This window comes from Myotis nattereri, assembly GCF_964212035.1.
Source record: "Myotis nattereri genome assembly, chromosome: 13".
Taxonomy (NCBI): Eukaryota; Metazoa; Chordata; class Mammalia; order Chiroptera; family Vespertilionidae; genus Myotis; species Myotis nattereri.
Window position 1 is genome coordinate 37,705,604 of NC_138088.1, and position 19,423 is coordinate 37,725,026.

The 19,423-nt window shown below is 38.2% G+C and overlaps 1 protein-coding gene across 2 annotated transcripts in view; it reads left to right on the forward strand.

Annotated features, from left to right (window-relative positions):
* Window positions 1–19,423, forward strand: part of EXOC6 (exocyst complex component 6) — a 150,216-nt gene that overhangs the window by 98,436 nt on the left and 32,357 nt on the right. For both annotated transcript variants that reach the window (XM_081104336.1, XM_081104337.1), the window contains exons 19-20: window positions 261–402; window positions 16,049–16,122. In XM_081104336.1, coding sequence (XP_080960462.1) covers window positions 261–402; window positions 16,049–16,122 — 216 coding nt within the window. The remainder of the gene's footprint in view (window positions 1–260; window positions 403–16,048; window positions 16,123–19,423) is intronic.

A 19,423-nucleotide genomic window follows, 5' to 3' on the forward strand; every position in this document is an offset into this window, starting at 1 on the left:
GTATTTTAATTTTCCTGTGTGGAGTAAGAGTTTTAATGACATTTATGTCCTGAGAAGGATAAGTGAACAAGAATATTAATTTTAATTCCAATGCTAAAAGGCGTAGCCACTCCAAATGCAAAAAGACCAGTAGTCGCTCTTGTGCCCCAGAAAAGGGAACAAAAGAATGCCAGGTATATAATATTTCTGATACTTTATGCGATATTTCAGTTTGTTTCTTTGTTTGCTTATTTTTTGGTTTGGATATTTGTTTTAAACAGGGGAAAGTTGCCCAGACCGCTTGCATGTCAGCCTGCCAGCATCTGTCAACATCCTTAATGCAGATGCTACTGGACAGTGACTTAAAACAAATAAGCATGGGAGCCATTCAGCAATTTAACTTAGATGTCATACAATGTGAATGTAAGTACCTTGTTGGTTAAATCTCATGCATTTCTAGGAATCTACGTTTAAATTATATGAAACCAAGGGCCTATAGTAGGATAGTTCAGAAAGGAGGGACGAGGCCTGATTGAGCTAAACCTTCAGCAGCCTTAGAAGCAGCTTCCTTCCAGGAAGAGAAAACTGTTACAGCTTTACTTTTAGGGTCGAGAGAGGAAGGCACTGTAATGGCAGTCCAAACAGGGATCATTACAAAGATGATTCTGTTTCCCCCTTATTCCTTCTTCTGGTCATTCTTGCCAGGACTCTCCAAATGTTTGTCACAAATGAATAAAATTATTATAAGTTTGCCATTCTTACTTTCCCTGTAAGTAACTTTTTAGATATTTGCTAGAAGTATGATCTTAGGACTCTGTTCCAAATGAAGCTTCTTTTATATACCGAATGTTTTGTTCTCTTCCCCAAAGAATTTCTCAAGCCTTTACCATTGCCATTGTTAGGTAATGAGGTTGGCATATTCCATAATCTAATGTTGACATTAGCCAGTCGGCTTCATAACCAGATATGCTATTTGGTTATTAGCCTTGCCAGATATGCTTCTGGATGTGATAAAACCTACATTAAATTAAATGCAGGGAATGAGCATACAGAGCAGTGTTTAAGCAGCACTTTCAAATGAATGGTACACTGATTAAATGATGAAAATCCCTGGTTGACGGTTCAGTCAGGAACCATTGTTAATAAATTGAAATTCAGTGGGGCACCAGAAGGGTTATAAACTATTTCTCTGAGACAAGGTTTGCAATAATATATTCTGTGTGAAAGACGTTAAAAAATTACATGTTAGCAGATTGCAACTGAAGCAAAAGTAACAGATTCTTTTCAAACAAATATCAAATATTTGCGCATTCTTCTAGAAAAAGCCATAATTACTATTAAAAAGAAAAAGTATGTAAGCTCTTTGATCAAGATCAGTTGTTTATCTGTCACACACACACACACACACACACACACACATAAATTCAAAGATTTTAAAAACCTATTTTCTTAAAAGAGAGAGAGAGAGAGATTGATCTTTATCAAAAAGCAAAAGAAAGATAGTCTTTCCTTAGGGAATAGGAGGGTTCATTTTCTTTCCTAAAAAGTATTCATACTTTTCTGTAATTAGAAAACCTTTATGATATTTATTTTTCAAAATAAAACTATTATTTACAAAATGATATTTATTTTGCACTTAGGAAAAAAAACATTGTTTACAAGTTTCTAAGCTCAATGTCATTTTTATTCTATTCTACAAATGGTTTAAAACTGATTTCCTAAAGTTCATTAAAAGTTGTCCATGAGATTATTCCTGTATGACATTGCTCATATAAACATCTTATAGAAATACTGCTTGAGGCATTTTGTATTATTACATCTTTAATGTGGATTTGAATAATTAGGTGGTTGAACTGTTTATTGGCATTTGGTTGTGTCTTCTCAATTAGATGTTTTTGTCCAAAAATGGAAATTATTGTTTGGCTAGGCAACTTTAGCTATCTAGATCTTCTTTCTGTTCTCTTATCTCCCTCTGTGAAGGGCTAGTCTAACTATGTTTAGAGAAAGGCACATAAAAAAATCAATCTTTGCCATAGGATAGTTTCTACCTTTTGTTACTTTGGGTGGATTTACTGAAGGCTTGTTTTAAAATGCTTATGTTTTCTTAAAGGACTAATCTCCCTCTCTCTCTCTCTCTCTCTCTCTCTCTCTCTCTCTCTCTCTCTCTCTCTCTCTCACACACACACACACACACACACACACACACACACACCTCTATCTACCTTGAAATCCTCTCTAAAATAACCCTACCAAGTAGTTGTCCAGATACTCTTTCCCCCCCCCCCCCCCCTAGATATTCTTGAACATCCAATTTGGGGAATTAACTACTCTCAGAAAATGAGTTTCCAAATACTACATCACTCTTACTATTTCTTATATTGAGCTGAAATCACTTCTCTAAACTTCTCTTAATGGAACTAGTTCTACCTTAGGGCCAGAGTCACCATGAGTCCACATTCTGCCTTTGTGCAAATTAGAAAAGGAAAAAAGCCTCTAGAGTTTTCCCCTTTATATGAATTAGAAAAAGTTTACCCTTTTGCCTAACCAAGACACATGGCTTATCAAATGAATTGTGAGCTAGATTTCAGTCTTCCCTCTCCCCCTCCTCTCTGTAGCTGGGCAACCATGTGTAGTAGTCAGTCCGACAACTATCTGTGGCAGTTCTGTTTAGAGTCATACAGAAAAACACAAATCTTCATCCACAAGCCCATTATATGAAAACTTCTTCTATAGCCTTTTGAATCTTCTAAAAGCCAGAAATCAAGAATTTCTCTTACTGTTCTCATGTGATATGATTTTAGATACAAAGCTCTTTGAACAAATTTGTTTGACTACCTTCTGTTTAAAGTCTGATACCTAAAGTTGAATACATGAATACTCAGGTGTGGGGGAACCAGTATAATATGAAACTGGACTATCAAATACATTGTTCCATATTCTGAACTTTATTAGTAGAGCCCAAACTGTTATCTTTTTTGTTTGCCAGAGCATACTCTCAAATCATTCTAAAATCTCTGTGTCTTTCTCTCTTTTTGTTATTGTTAAACTCTGTTTTTCTTATCCTCGACTTGTATATTGCTTTTTGTTTTAGGATTTTAAGATTATCCTTATTAAATTTTATTTTAAGACTAGAGGCCCGTAGCACAAAGAGGTTCGTGCAATAGGCCTTCCCTTCCCCTGGCTGCCGGCACCGGTTTTCCTCCGGCACCCAGGACCCAGGCCTTCGCTCCGGCCGGAGCCTTCGGCCTTCGCTCCACCGCTTCGCCCTTACGTATGCAAATTAACCGCCATCTTTGTGGGGTTAATTTGCATACTCTGATTGGCTGGTGAGCATAGTGGAGGGACAGTTAATTTACATGTTTGTCTATTATTAGGTAAGATTTGTCCCATAACTAGCCAATTGAGATCTTTTTATATAACAATTTAATATAATCTGCAGGTTGTGCTCATGCTTTTTTTACATCTTTAAAGTCATTAGCTTAATGTTGAACGAACCTGAGTAGCTCTCAAAACATGGCCCCAGGAGCAGCATCAGCATCATCTGGGAACTTGTTAGAAAAGCAAATTCTCACCTGGCTGGTGTGGTTTAGTGGCTGAGCATCAACCCAGGAACCAAGAGGTCACCTGTTCGATTCACAGTCAGGGCACATGCCTGAGTTGCAGGCTGGATCCCCAGTAGGGGGACATGTAGGAGGCAGCTAATCAATGTCTTTCTCGCATCATTGATGTTTCTATCTCTCTATTGCTCTCTTTTCCTCTCTCTCTAAAAATAAATAAAAACATATATTTTTTAAAAATAAATGCAAATTCTGGGGCCCCACCTGCTGAATTGGGAATTCTGGGCACAGGACCCAGCAATTTGTCTTTGAATAGGTCCACCTTAATATGTGATTCTGATGCACAATGACATGTGAGAACCATATTACATTCATATTGACTTAGATCCATTCTAGAGAATTTTATGGGTGCCTTAAGATTTTGTCAGCCATTTACTAATTCCCTAATTGAATATAACTAATAGTTTTGCTCAGTTATGAGCAACTTTGTCAGATACCTTTCTGGCAGATAGGGATAATGACCATTGAATTTTCCTCATCTACCAGTATAATTAGTCTTTCAAAGAAGAAAATTATACTACTCTATTTCATAAATCCATATTGACTCATGGTAATTACTTTCTTTCAGGAGGCTTAGAAACCATTACTTAAAAGTCTGTGACTGGTTCTTGGGATTAACATAAAATCCTACTAGTCTGTTTTACACTAGCAAGAGATCCAGAGTTCAAGGAAGTCAGGTAGTATAGGGATCAGGAACTGGAGCCCATGAACCACCAAGATCCTGGGCAACTTCAGAAAGGTTTAAATCAAAGAATTTAAGCAATAGGAGGTGAGCATGAAATATAAGCATGAAGAAAGACTTTGCCCTAGCCGGTTTGGCTCAGTGGATAGAGCGCTGGCCTGCAGACTGAAGGGTCTTGGGTTCGATTCCAGTAAAGGGCACATGCCTGGGTTGTGGGCTCAATCCCCAGTAGGGGGTGTGCAGGAAGCAGCTGATCAATGATTCTCTTTCATCATTGATGTTTCTATATCTCTCTCCCTTTCTGATATCAATAAAAATATATTTTAAAATAGAATGACCTTTATTCTGAGTTATATTTCCTTGTATTTGGTTTGATCAGAAAGCAGAATATTTATCTTTCCATCCTCTTACTTTGTAAAAACATTGTACATATATTTTTCAGGCCTCAGAATGTCAGTCCACAGGTAGAAACAAATAGCACCTCTAAGCTGAAGTTGTCATTTGTCTTTGGATCTTTTTAAAATTTTTTTTTAACCCATACTAGGTCAAACTTGATAAAATGTCTGAGTTCAGGAATGTAGAATCATATTAAATTATATAGAACTTTAAAGTGTTTTCAAATCAGTCTTAACATAGTCTGAGCACATGTCAGGAAGTTGAGACCATGGTTTCAGTTGTCGCTCTGCCTATATTTGGGGCAAGTGGCTTTGGGTCAACCATTCAACAATATAGAGGCCTCAATTTTTCCTTGAAATATTGTATTTGGAATTGGTAATTTTCAAGATATACCCTTCTTCTAAGATTCAGATGCAACAAAATTTAAGGCAAAGGAGAGTGTGGAGTCATACATTAATGAATTCCTTCGTATATATTATGTGCTTAGTGCTTAGGACCATTGCTGTTTAGGGTCCTAACCCTTTTGGGGCTTAAGCCCAGTGGGGAGGCAGTCATTAAATAATTGCAGTAATAAATATAATGGTAAGTTGTTAATTCTATAAAAGAGAAGTATATGGTACTGTGAGAAAGTATAAGTAGCAGATATAATTTAGATAAAAAGTTGTATAGGTTAAAAATACTAGGTAGAGCCTATGGATGAATGAATGAATACTTGCGGTTAACTTGACCATAAACATGATACTTTTATAATTATGTGGTTGGAGAAGTCAGGAAGTTATCAAGGAACATATACTTTGGAATTGCAAGTATGTGTTCCAAATACTCTGAACGGTTGATGCTATTACAGATTCTGTGTAAGTTCAAGAGAAATCACTTCCTAGATAGAGGAACATTTGCAAAGGTTGGCATGAAGATGATGTTCTAAATCTGTGTATGTGTTTTGTTTTATATTTATTAAACACCTGTTATGCATTGGGCCACAGTATGGGTACCTTCCTTACAAATGCAACTGTATAGAGCAAGGGTGGGGAACCTTTATTCTGCCAAGGGCTATTTGGATATTTATAACATCATTCTGGGGCCATACAAAATTATCAACTTAAAAATTAGCCTATATTTGGTCAAACATTTAACTAACTCACCCCTAATGCCTTGGCAGGACCAGACCAAATGATTTTGCAGGCCTATACAGCCTGAGGGCCAGAAGGTCCCCCCTGGTATAGAGGAAAAGATCAAAATGTCATCTTAAGTCCCTATAAAGGTATCTCAGAGATGCTTCGCATCACTAGTAAAGTACAAAATATTTTCAAAGTATCAGGAATCAGAAAGATTTGAAGTATCCAGGATAAGTCTAGAATGTACTTTTTCATGAATCCTACAGAAATACCTAAGTGAGGTAATCAGCTCCTAAGAGTTTAATATCTTAAATCTATGGGCATTAGAAGAGCTCCAGATTAAAGAGTACAGGCACCTGTTTCAGTGGAGAGTTATTGAGGAATTGATGAATCTCTAGGTGTGAAGCCTTGGTCTTTATTCATTTTGGATAAAGTCTTAATCCACCTAAAAAAAAAAAGATAAAGTTTGTTTATAGATTTTTTTTGTGTGTAACAATAGCCACTGGGCCTCTAATTCTAGCCTTGAAAAAGATTCATGTTCCAAAATAAAAGGATTCAGGAAAAATCATGTGAATGACATAAGAAGAAATTTAAATGCCTTTTAAAAATTGATTTGAGAGAGAGCGATTGATTTCTTGCTCCACTTATTTATGCATTCATTGGTTGTTTCTAGTATGTGCCCTGACTAGAGTTCAAATCCACAACCTTGGTGTATCAGTACGGTGCTCTAACCAACTGAGCTACCTGGCCTGGGCCTAAATGTCTTTTTTAAAATTATTATTATAATTTTATTGATTTCAGAGAGGAAGGGAGAGAGGAAAAGAGTTAGAAACATCAATGATGAGAATCATTGATTGACTGCCTCCTGCATGCCCGCTACTGGGGATCGAGCCCACAACCCAGGCATGTGCCCTTGACCAGAATCGAACCTGAAACTCTTCAGTCCACAAGCTGATGCTCTATCCCAGTGATGGCGAACCTATGACACGTGTGTCAGAGGTGACACGTGAACTCATTTTTTTGGTTGATTTTTCTTTGTTAAATGGCATTTAAATATGTAAAATAAATATCAAAAATTTGTCTTTGTTTTACTATGGTTGCAAATATCAAAAAATTTCTATATGTGACACAGCACCAGAGTTAAGTTAGGGTTTTTCAAAATGCTGACACGCCGAGCTCAAAAGGTTCGCCATCACTGCTCTATCCACTGAGCAAAACAAGCTAGGGCCTAAATGTCTTTTTTAAAAGTAAGTTGGAGTTGGCTGCTTACTTTTCGTATTATACTTTTTGGAAATCTGAATTTATTCCCAGTTTTTTTTTTTTTAATTGCTTAAAGTATTACAAAGAGTATTACATATGTCTCCTTTTTTCCCCCCCACCCTTGACAATCCCCTGGCCTCCCCTACCCCCCAGTGTCTTATGTCCATTGGTTATGCTTATATGTATGCATATAAGTTTTAATGGCATTTAAGGTATCAGATTGAAGCTACTTTGCCCATGTTTATCTCCAAGAAAGGAGAGGACTAGGTACGACTTTATGTGAAAGTAGGGTGATGAATATAGAGGGGCAGTTGATCCGAGAGGCTTGCATCCCACTGCTGCCAACACATGTAACAGAATGTAAGTCTAAGAGCTAAGAATTCTAACTCTAAGACCCTTGCTTAATTCCCGGCATAAGTTTTTCATCATCAGAAAGACCACTAGATGGTGCTCTTAGTCACCCATTGTAATGACACATCCGGTAAACATAAGATACTTTCCTTGCCTAGCCAAAATCTGAGTTCTAACTAGCTGCTTTAAGTCTTAAGATCTAGCAAGAAAGAATGATCAGAAATCTGTTAAGTATGCAGACTATTTTGCATTTATATTCAGCCATTTATTTAGTTATAAAATTATTCCATTTTATATGCTCCTACCTTGTCGTCCACAAGAAGTCTTAAGACTTTAGCTTAGCCATCTCACCCTCCCTTTCAGTCTTTTTTTTTTTTTAAATATATTTTATTGATTTTTTACAGAGAGGAAGGGAGAGAGATAGAGAGCCAGAAACATCGATGAGAGAGAAACATCGATTAGCTGCCTCCTGCACATCCCCCACTGGGGATGTGCCTGCAACCCAGGCACATGCCCTTGACCGGAATCGAACCCGGGACCTTTCAGTCCGCAGGCTGACGCTCTATCCACTGAGCCAAACCGGTTTCGGCTCTTTCAGTCTTTTGTCAATCTTTTTTTTTACTTCATGGACACTCTTTCTTTCCCTTCCCCCACCCCAGACAATTCTTCCCACCCTGTGTAGATGTTTTCCAAATAATACACATTCTTTAGCTTACAGTAAAGATAACTATCTGCCTAGGATAAAATTGTCCAAGGACTTCTTCCCTCTGCATTTAATTTTTGGAAAAGTTTTATATTTTCATGCCAGGATAAGTACTTACACAGTTGGACTTCTTAGCAATCTTTGTTCCCCTCATACCAAACCCTGTACATCTGTATATAGCGCCTAAGGGCACAAAGTAGCCTCAATCTGATACCATTTTCCTACTTAATGGGGGAAGGGAGGGAGGGAGGGAGATTGTTATATATACAAATAACTCATGTTTTTGCCCACAGGTATTCTTTATTTATTCTCTTAAAGTTCTTAGAATGCCAGTTTGGAAGACATTTTTTGATCATTACAATCACAGTTCATACATATATGTTATTTTTCATTTTCATTTTCATCTAAATTAATTCAGACTTGTCTTCTTCCCAGTTAGGCTGATATAGCAAGGTCTATTGCTACAAAAGACCTCTCAGTAAGATCTGACATCTCGCTCTCTAGTCTTTCTTTTAGAGTATTTTTAAAGTTAGAATCAGTTATTAAGTTCCATATTCTAGCAGAAAATAAATGAATACGTTATGAAGTTAATTTATTTTTTATAAGAAAATTATCAAATTTGAGACATTAAGAGAAAAAAACCCTAAAGATTTAGATGAGCTTAGAAAAAATAAAAAAAGACAAACCTCCCAAACTTTAGGAAGCCTAGAAACTTTTAAAGTATTTTATTGGAAGACCAGGATCAATGTGTTTCAAAAAAATATTCTTAATGGCATGGCTAAGTGACAAAGACAGAGATATCAAGAGAGGGAAGGCTTATTAAATGAAGATAATGAAAGATAATTAAGGGAAGAGAACAAAGAAACCCCAAAATACGACAGATATACAAAACGAGAATCTGAATGAACCAAGAAGGAATCTCAAGACAGTACTCAGAGTGATTCTAAAAAATTATTATTCAATTTTTTAAAACTTTGAAAGTTGAGATCTATCATCAGAATTATTGGATCTATTAGACAATATTAGTAGAAATGAATTATATGTATTATTATTAATTTGCTCAACACATTTATTGAATATTTTCTGTACACTGAGCAGGGGGTGGGTATAAAGGTAAAAGAAATTATCTCTAATTTTCCACAAGCTTCTCGTTTAGTAGAAGAACTCACAGTCTAGGTTTCTTTTTTTTTTTTAAAGATATTTTTATTGATTTCAGAGAGGAAGGGAGAGGGAGAGAGAGATAGAAACACCAATGATGAGAGAGAATCATCGGTCAGCTGCCTCCTGCACGCCCCACACTAGGGATCGAGCCTGCAACCTGGGCATGTGCCCTGACCGGAAATCAAAACGTGACCTTCTAGTTCAGTGGCTCTCAACCTTCCTAATGCTGCGACCCTTTAATACAGTTCCTCATGTTGTGGTGACCCCCAACCATAAAATTATTTTCGTTGCTGCCCAGCCGGGTATAGCTCAGCGGTTGAGCATCGACCCAGGAACCAGGAGGTCACCGGTTCGATTCCTGTTCAGGGCGTATGCCCAGGTTGCAGGCTTGATCCCCAGTGGGGAGCGTGTAGGAGGCAGCCAATCAATGGTTCTCTCTCATCATTGATGTTTCTACCTCTCTTTCCCTCTCCCTTTCTCTCTGACATCAATAAAAATATATTTAAAAAAATCATTTTCGTTGCTACTTCATAACTGTAATTTTGCTATTGTTATGAATCGTAATGTAAATATCTGATATGCAGGATGTATTTTCATTGTTACAAATTGAACATAATTAATGCATAGTAATTAATCACAAAAACAATATGTAATTATATATGTGTTTTCCGATGGTCTTAGGCGACCCCTGTGAAAGGGTCGTTCGACCCCCAGAGGGGTCACGACCCACAGGTTGAGAACTGCTGTTCTAGTTCTTAGGTTGATGCTCAATCACTGAGCCATGCCAGCCGGGCATCACAGTTTAGTTTTTTTTGAAGAAAACATCAGGGGTGTTCTCACCTACCATCAATTATTTTGAAATAAATATACTAACTATGCACAGAATGTTCTAGATTTACTCTGTCCAATAGCCATATGTGCCTATTAAATTTAAATTAATTAAATAAAGCTACAAATTCAGTTCAGCACAGATATAGAACCATTACTACAGAAAGTTCTCTTGGACAGTGTCATTCTAGATGTAATCAACAAGCCAGATGTGTGTATCAATTTCCAGGACAGGATGGCACCCCCTTAGAATTCATTTGTTTATTCAGTTTTTCTTCATTCATTTAAGAAATTCTCATTGACTACCATTACTATTAGGCATTGGGCTAGGTGACAGAGATGTAAAAGTGGAAGTACATTCCCTACCCTAGGTGAGTTTATGGTTGGTACTAGACCCAGATAGATAAACAAGTATAAGATAACAGAATGGGTGGTGTAGTTAGGCAATGTACAGGAAGTTGGGGTGAAGGCACAGTGGAGGGATCTAACCCAGCCTGCAGGGTACTGGAAGTCTTCCATAGAATATGATGCTTGAATGGAAGGATAAGTAAAAGTTGTTCCATGGAAAAGAAGCAGAAGTATTGAAGGTAATGTGGAAAGAGACTGTGGCATATGTAAGGAAATGCAGGTAGTTTGGTATGGAGTTTAAGGTGCCCCTAGGGCAGTGGTGAAAGTTGAGGCTGGGGGATAGGTAAAGGCCAGAGTATAAAGGATCTTCATTGTCTTATTTTGTTGTGAAGATGATGGGGAACCACTGAAAGATGTTAAGCTCTGAAGTGGCACAAATCACGTTTACATCTTACACAAGTCACACTAGGAAAAGTGGGTGGAGAGATCGCACACAAGAAAAGAGGGACAAGATCGAAGTATGTTTTAGTAATCCAAGCAAGAAATGAGGATAGTTTGAGTAAGGTAGACACAGATTCAGACTCAAGACATTTTTAAGGGTAGAAGCAACAAAATTGATTGCCTGCATTGGAAAGGAAAAAATATGAAGCTGTTGATAAATTGAATAGCATATGTCCTCTGTGCCAGATGATTATCAGGCTGCTCAATAGCCTCTCATGAGAGAGAGAGAGAGAGAGAGAGAGAGAGAGAGAGAGAGAGAGAGAGACAGAGAGACAGAGAGAAAGCCTGAAAGCTATCATCAAGCGAGGGTAACTGAGGGAGGTATTTCAAAGGGGATGTCTTTTCTAGCTGCAAGAGCTTATGCCCTGTTCACTAAAATAAGTTATTGTGATGATCAAAGCAGATTGTGTGTGAGAAGTGCTTTGTAAACTTAAAGTGCTATATAACTGTATGGTACTTATAATTTGGATACTAAGCTCTTTGGTTTAATGCCAAGCAGTGGGGCTTAAACTATAGTATCTTAAACAGGAACTGAGCGAGGAGAAAAATGACATTATTTTCAGCGTAGAAAAATTTAGGGAGAATAAGTATGTAATAATTGCAAATATAATTGAAATTAAGCTGATTTTTACACCTGCTAGATAAAGTAAGTCTCCCTGCATTATAGGAAGTCCTTATTTTTGTGTGAATTGTGTATGTATATGTGGTGACAGTAGAGGCTGAGGTAACATTTACAGTCTTGGTTGGAAACCACTAGGGATTTATAGTTAAACTAGAGGCCCGTTGCGCCGGTTGTCGAGAGCCACCTGGCAGCCTCTTTTATATCCTTTCTTCTGCAGTGTGTGAGGCTGACTTCCAGGAGGCTGGTGACACTGTCGGGATTGTGCTGGTAGTGCTGGTCCGTCAGTGCCTGGCCCATTCTCCAGAGATTGGACCTTTAGGACTATTGAGGGAGTGGCTGCCACCAGGCTGGTGAGCCACCAGGACAGGTCTGTCAGCTGAGTGGTGCTCCCACTGTGGGAGCGCACTGACCACCAGGGGACAGCTCCTGTGTTGAGCATCTGCCCCCTGGTGGTCAGCCCATGTCATAGCAACTGGTTGTTCCGGTCTTTCTGACCATTCCAGTCGTTCTGGTCATTCAGTCACATTATATATATATATATATATATATATGTTATTTGGAAATAGTAGCCTAGGCATATGGCCAGAAAAGCCAACAATATGCTGAATGGTCCTAAGAAAGGGTTTTTTAAATTTAAAAAACACCTTTACTTTTAATAGGCTGTTATAATTTTGCTTATTGATTTTTGTTTGTGTGTGTGTGTGTGTTTTTGTTTTTGTTTTTTCATTAAAATCTGATGGTACTAGAGAAAGGCAACTCAGTAATCTGGGACATGGTAGGGAGTAATAGGATTGCCACAGTATGAAATTATGCCACTTTTCTTTGTAGGAAAAAACAGTGATATGAGTAAATTATACTAAATAATGAAAAGTGTGGCTAGATTTACTCAATACATCTTAGTTTTCTGGAAATAGGGGCCCTGAGAAAGGTGAGTGTAGTCACTTATCTAATGGGCATAACTACTTAGAACCTAGCAGAGAACCAAGAAGTAATGGTGGGGGGTGGGGGTGGGGGTGGGGGGTGGAAATGGTGTACCTCTGAGTAATCAAAAGGTTACTTATACTCAAAAGGTACATATTGTATCCTCAAAGGCATATATAAAACCCATTCACCTTACTTTTGGGAGGGGTCCTTGCCCAGACTGTATTTGCTCTTACTTTAGACAACAGCTCAAGAATATTAAAGACAGCATATTAATAAGAGATGAATGAGAGAACAAGGAGTAAGAATTCATGTTAAAACTGCAAGAGAAAAGGAAGAAAAATTTAAAAATCTATACACAACTCAACACAGCATTCTGAGTTGTTTAATGTAATAGAAAACAGTTCTTAATACCATTGCAACCCTGGAAATGTATTCTATAGAATAAAAAGTGTTCTTTTTTATTATTTCTTTTCTTTTTAACTTTCTATATGTGTGTTGTTGTTTTTTAATCCTCACCAGAGGATATGATTCCTTTGATTCAAGAGAGAGAGAGAGAGAGACAGAGAGACAGAGACAGACATTGATTGAGAGAGAAACATCAATCGGTTACACCCTGGCTGGGGATCAAACCTGAAACCTTCTGGTATACAGGACTATGCTCCAATTAACTGAGCCACTTGGCCAGGTCCCTATAGGTGTTTTTTTTTAATTGAGGTATACTTGACATACATTATATTAGTTTAAGGATGAATTGATATTTATATATATAAAAATATTTTTAATGGTGATCCAGATAATTAAGAAAAGTTCAAATAATATTTAGTATACTCCAAAAAAGGGAAGTATTATGTTACAGTTTAAAATTTTATAAAATACGCTTAAGATTAAAAAAAAGAGTTTTGATGCTTAAATGAAAAATTATTATCTTAACAACAGCAACAAAAACATTTTGAATTATTCATGCCTTAAAAATGCCAGATAAATCAAGCTGTGCTAAGCTTTCATATATTTACTAGAGGCCCAGTGCACAGATTCGTGCACCGGTGGGGTCCCTTGGCCTGGCCTGTACCTTCTTGCAATATGGGACCCCGTGGGGGATGTCAGACTGCCGGTTTCAGCCCGATCCCTGCAGGCTAGGCCTAGGGACCCCATCGGTGCATGGGGCCTCTAGTATGCATATAAGATCTTTGGTTAAACTCTTCTCGCCTTCCTCCCTCCCCCCTTCCCTCTGAGATTCATCAGTCCGTTCCATGTTTCCATGCCTTTGCATTGAGTGTCTGCCCCCTGGTGGTCAGTGCACGTCATAGCTAACAGTTGAACAGGCTTTTATATAAATAGACTAGAGGCCCGGTGCACAAAAATTTGTGTACTCGGGGGCGAAGTGGGGGGGGGGTCCCTCAGCCTGGCCTGTGCCCTCTCGCAGTCTGGAACCCCTCGGGAGATAACGACCTGCTGGCTTAGGCTTACTCCCGGGTGGCAGAGGGCAGGCCCAATCCCTAGGTGCAGCCCCTGGTCGGGCTCAGAGCAGGGCCGATTGGGGAGTTGGGGCGCCGCCCCGTCATGCACAGAGCAGGGCAGATTGGGAGGTTGTGATGCCACCCTCAGTCATGCTCAGGGTAGGGCCGATTGGGGGGTTGGGGCACCGTCCCCTGTCACACTCAAGGCAGGGTCGATGGGGAGGTTGCGGTGCCACCCCCTGTCACGCACAGAGCAGGGCCAATCAGGGGGTTGGGGCACTGCCCCCGTCACACACAGAGCAGGGCCCATCAGGGGGTTGGGGCACCGCCCTCTATCACCCACAGAGCAGGGCCAATCAGGGGGTTGGGGCGCCGCCACTCTCACACTCAGGGCAGGGCCGATGGGGAGGTTATGGCTCTACCCCATCACACACAGAGCAGGGCCCGTGTGTGGGGGGGGTTGGGGAGCTCCCCCCTATCAGGCACAGAGCAGGGCTGCTCAGGGGGTTGGGGCCCCGCCCCCTGTCACACACAGAGCCGCAGGGCGATCAGGGTGTTTGGGCGCTGCCCCCTGTCACGCTGATCCCGGTGGCGGGAGGCATATTATCCTTTTACTATATAGGGTAGAGGCCTGGTGCATGGGTGGGGCCGGCTGGTTTGCCCTGAAGGGTGTCCTGGATCAGGGTGGGGGTCCCCACTGGGGTGCCTGGCCAGTCTGGGTGAGGGGCTGAGGGCTGTTTTCAGGCTGGGAGTGACTGAAGTTCCCAACTGCTCCTTTTTTTCTTTTTTCTTTTTTATTCTGGGCCAGCTTTACCTTGAGGCTTGGCTCCAGCTCTTAGGCCTCTGCTGCTGAAAGTAGGTTTCTGGCCTTTGCTTACAATATTGCGAATCTGCTGGCTGAAGTCCGGCGGTATTTGTTACAATGTTTCTTAAACTGCCCGCTCAGAGGCCTGCAGCGCAGGCGGGGAACGTTTGTTTCCTCCAACGATCCTCCGTCACTGAGGCAAGCAAGCCTCATGTTAGTTTCAAGCTGCCTGGCTGCCGGCCGCCATCTTGGCTGACAGTTAATTTGCATATCTCGCTGATTAGCCAATGAAAAGGGTAGCGATCGTACGCCAATTACCATGTTTCTCTTTTATTAGTGTAGATTATCTTTAATTGTTGATTTATTTTTGTTATTCCAAAAACTATATAGGCTGAAAATTTAAATAATTTCTAAAACACTGGCTGAGATAAATTCACAAATGGAAAATCTATAATGTTCTCTAAGAAAACCCAGATATTAATGGGTAGGGAGAATGGTTGCAAGCAGTCTTAGTCTTATCAGAGAAGCTTGAGTATAAAACGATAGGGTCTTTTTTATGAGCCAAGTCTTTTGTCTTCAAAATTACTAGCATTGGGCTTATCTTCAACTTAACTAAGCAAGCTATGTATTACAGTTTTTTTAGTACCAAAAAAAGGTGGGAAAAAATCTTTTGAAATATAGTTGCAATCTTTTGTTAATATATCTTTTAATTCTTAAAAAGGTATGATGCCTTTATGGAAAAAATATTAAAAGATCAGAACATTCCTGCGTCATCCCCATTTTGCTCCTTAGAACATTTTACCTGTTGTCTGTCTACATGTAAAGCTGACTTCTTGCATGTCTGCCTGTTAATGCTGTTAGTTAGAGGTAGGATTTTTATGGAGCATATTCTATAACAAAGCAGATGTTTGAAATATGCTGACAGCTGTGGAATTGGTATAGTTTCAAAATACTTTTATAATCATTCACCTAAGGCTAAAAAGAGTCAGAAAACTTCTCTTGATTGAAGTATATTACTACCTTGAACTTCATGTAGAATAACCCTTCTAAATTTATTGTAATTAAGGATTATAGTGATTAAATGGTACATTAGAAGTTTAAAATTATTAAAATATTTGTGGTAATGGGTGTGGCGAATGCTCTCAGTAGTGGAAATTGAAGGTTATAAATAGTCTTCATTTGAAATGGCTATGTGTAAATATTATAATACATTTATAATGAGTAGAAATTAATTTAGCGGTTAAAAACCCTTGTATATTTTGCAATCTTGTTTTTCTTCTTTTTTTATTTTTTAAATAGTGTTTGCCAGCTCTGAGCCGGTGCCAGGATTCCAGGGGGATACCCTGCAGCTAGCATTCATTGACCTCAGACAAGTAAGATGTAATAATGTCCTTCTCATTTATTGCCTTTTCCCCCCTTTTTAATGCTATAGGAATGCTTGTTTGCCTTGAAACAACCTGTCTTTAGAAAAGTGCTTCTTTGATAACTATGTATTTGGCCCTTCTTTCTAAACCAGTATTCATTCAGTGTCTCAACTTCACGGAGAATTCTCTTCGGCGATTATTTAACATAATCATTACCCACTAAGCACATGACTAAAGAACAATTTTATACTTTGATTTAGCGACACTTGAATTTTATTTCTTAATTATGTCATGATAACATGTGAAAATTGGTGTGTAGAACATTAGTGGTGTCAGGACCCAAATTAAAGGTAAATTATTACATTCTATGTAGGAGCCTCTTGCTTAAAATTTTGTCAGCGGGAAAGAATGCTATTTTCATAAATTTTTTGTATGCCTCCAAAAAGAAGGTTAAAATTAAAGAGGTAATTATATATTTATATAATTCTTTCTATTACATAATTCAAAGTATAGTAACAAATATGATAATTTTTAGATCTATTCAATTTGCTACTCTTGAACACCTCTACTCTATTGTCATTTTCTTTATTTTCTCCCTATTACTCTTTTTTCGTTTCCCCCCAAACTTTTTTTCTTATTACTTTCTTCTTCTTTCCTCCTCCTCCTTTTTCTTTCTTAATCCTAGGGTTAAGGAGTTTAATAAAGCTGGGAGGCACAAGAGTGTGGAGGAGGGTGGACCCAAGTGAGAGGGCTCAGGAGAATTGACAACAGGCGTGACTGCTGCCCTTGGCAAGAAGAACCAAGTGGAGATGCAGTTAAAACAAAGACGCTGTGCTCTTGGTCTGTTTATGGTCCCATCCCCTTTGGGGAATGGAGATGACAAGATGGGGCTCCACCACTAGTATGAGTAGATGCTACCCCAGTGATGTTTAGAGCAGGGCCAACTTGAGCAGTTAAGGAGCTCTGATTTAAGGAAGTGTTTAAGAGTAGAGCTGTTTTTGCTCTAATTCCAAACCAGTGTTCAATAAGTATTTATGAACTATTATGTACTGGTTATTTGGAGAGGGGAGATGTGGTTGAAATAGACACAAAGGTAATAGAAGACACGGTTTTATTTTATGGAGCTTTAAAATCCTTTGGAGAAGCAAAACTCCCATGAACTAGTTAGGAATACTTATAAGACAGTGAGTCTTATAGAAATAAATGGTATAGCTTCAGTTCTGGTTTAGAAGGAAAGCGAAGAAGCCATTCCTATTTCTCTATTGTGTTTGTAAAGCCTGAACATATAAAATATATTCGTATTTATTTCTGTTTGCAATCAATGCTCATGTATTATGCCAAACAAAGAGTACTTTGGATGACCTAGATCTATATGTGATTAGCCTTACTAATAGGGGAAGATAGTAGAAAATGAAGAAGGTAAACTCTGAATTTCCACAACAGTTTACCAGAATATGTTCTTTCTGTTGAAGGTAGATCCATTTCCTGTAGAAGGAGTTCTCTCTGTTATAGTCCTATTGCTCTGAAAAAGCTGCTGATCTAATATAGGAAACTGAGTCCTTTTGCAAGTTGGAAATAGGTTTGGTTGTATATTCATTTCCCATTTAGGTTATGGACACTTACTGGGGTACGCTTCCCTATTGCAAGAACATGAAATGCCCCTCAATGCTGAGTATGTGATTTGGAGATAGCTCCCATTACATACAAATAATCTGTTCACAGAAACTTGACATTTATTTTGTGATATTTTCTCAGTTTTATATGAATTTGTATGGAGTTAACTAGTTTATAATCTCACTGTAAGATTGTGAATAAGACCACACATATATTGAACTAGTTGATAACGCTTCTGTTCCTTGATTTGTCCAGATAAGTGGTTGGTTTAATGCAGATTAAAACTCTGATCCCAGGTACTTTTTTCCTTCAAAGACAATCATCACTTGACAGCAAGGCTTCTTTACAAGCATATAGCTCCCTAGGGAATTATTATTAAGGCATACTTATAAATATTAATAAACATCTCAAGTCTTTTTGGCTGAATTTACTCTTCAAGTATGTGCACTTAGAGGCATTAAGTCCTGGTTGACTTTTCCTCATCAATGTAATTTCTTTAAGAGACTTTTAAGTGAATTAAAAAAATCTATTATGAAACATTTAGAATTCTGAAGTCTATTGTGACACATGTAGAACTTTTAAAAGATTTATATAGAAATAGCTAATATAAAACACAATTTTATATTAGTAATTATAATTAGTAGTTAATATGCAATGGAAGTGACTAGTGGATAGAAAATTTTGATGAGCTAATTTTTTATGTGTTGATTTTTCTATTTTTAAAAGGGGCTTAAATTATTTCCCCTATTAATGTTAAAATGTAATCATACTCTATTCTTATTCTTTTGTATTCTAAAACAAGAGGATGCAGTTAAGTCTTGTCTTTAGCTGCTAGACCACTGTGACATAACTTGAATTTTGTGGTTTCAGAGGTCTGAATTTAATAACTTGTTAAGGAAAGTTATGTTTCACCTATACTATTTGTTTTTCAAATTAATTTATAAACAGTTAAGTGAAATGTCAAGTATGGGAATTGGCCAAAAATAAAGTTAGTCTTAAAAACTAAAGTCTTATATGAGTGGATACAGCTTTTGTATCAGATGTCAGTGATTATTTAAGGATGCCTTCAAGTTTCAATAGTGTTACATTCCTGACTTCATAAAGATATTTCATAGCATATTATTTTAACACTTTTATATGAAGTAGCTTATAACCAAACATAAAGAGGGTGTTAACACTTTTATTTACATTTCAGTTGAGTTTCTTACACTTTTCCTTTTTTTTCCCTAGTCTGTCATCCATTTCTGTCTTAATAGGATGGCTGACAGTTCTTTTCAAGTATACTTAGAAAGGCAAAAGAGCCCTTTTCATAGTACTTATAAGGGGTCATGCTTCTGTTTTTTGGTTTGAATTTGATACTGCTTCGTGAATTGCTGGGTATGAAAGATTAGGAAGTAGGTCTAGTGGTCAAATTTTACCTGCCCACCCGGACTTTGCCCTGAGGTCAAACTCCTGATATTTGCTGTTCTGAATAGAGGAGTTGATGACAAGTATGAGCTGATACAAGAGGAAAGTTAGAACCATATCAAAGCTGAAGGCAAGAGAATTGGGACTCAATGAGGGACTGTAGCTAAAAGATGGATCATCAGAATTGCCCTCTTCTCAAGAAAAGGAAATAGCTGACCTGTGAGTGGAAAGACTTTATCATCCTGCCAATCATATGCTTGCTAATGGAAGCCAGTTATCTCAACAATAT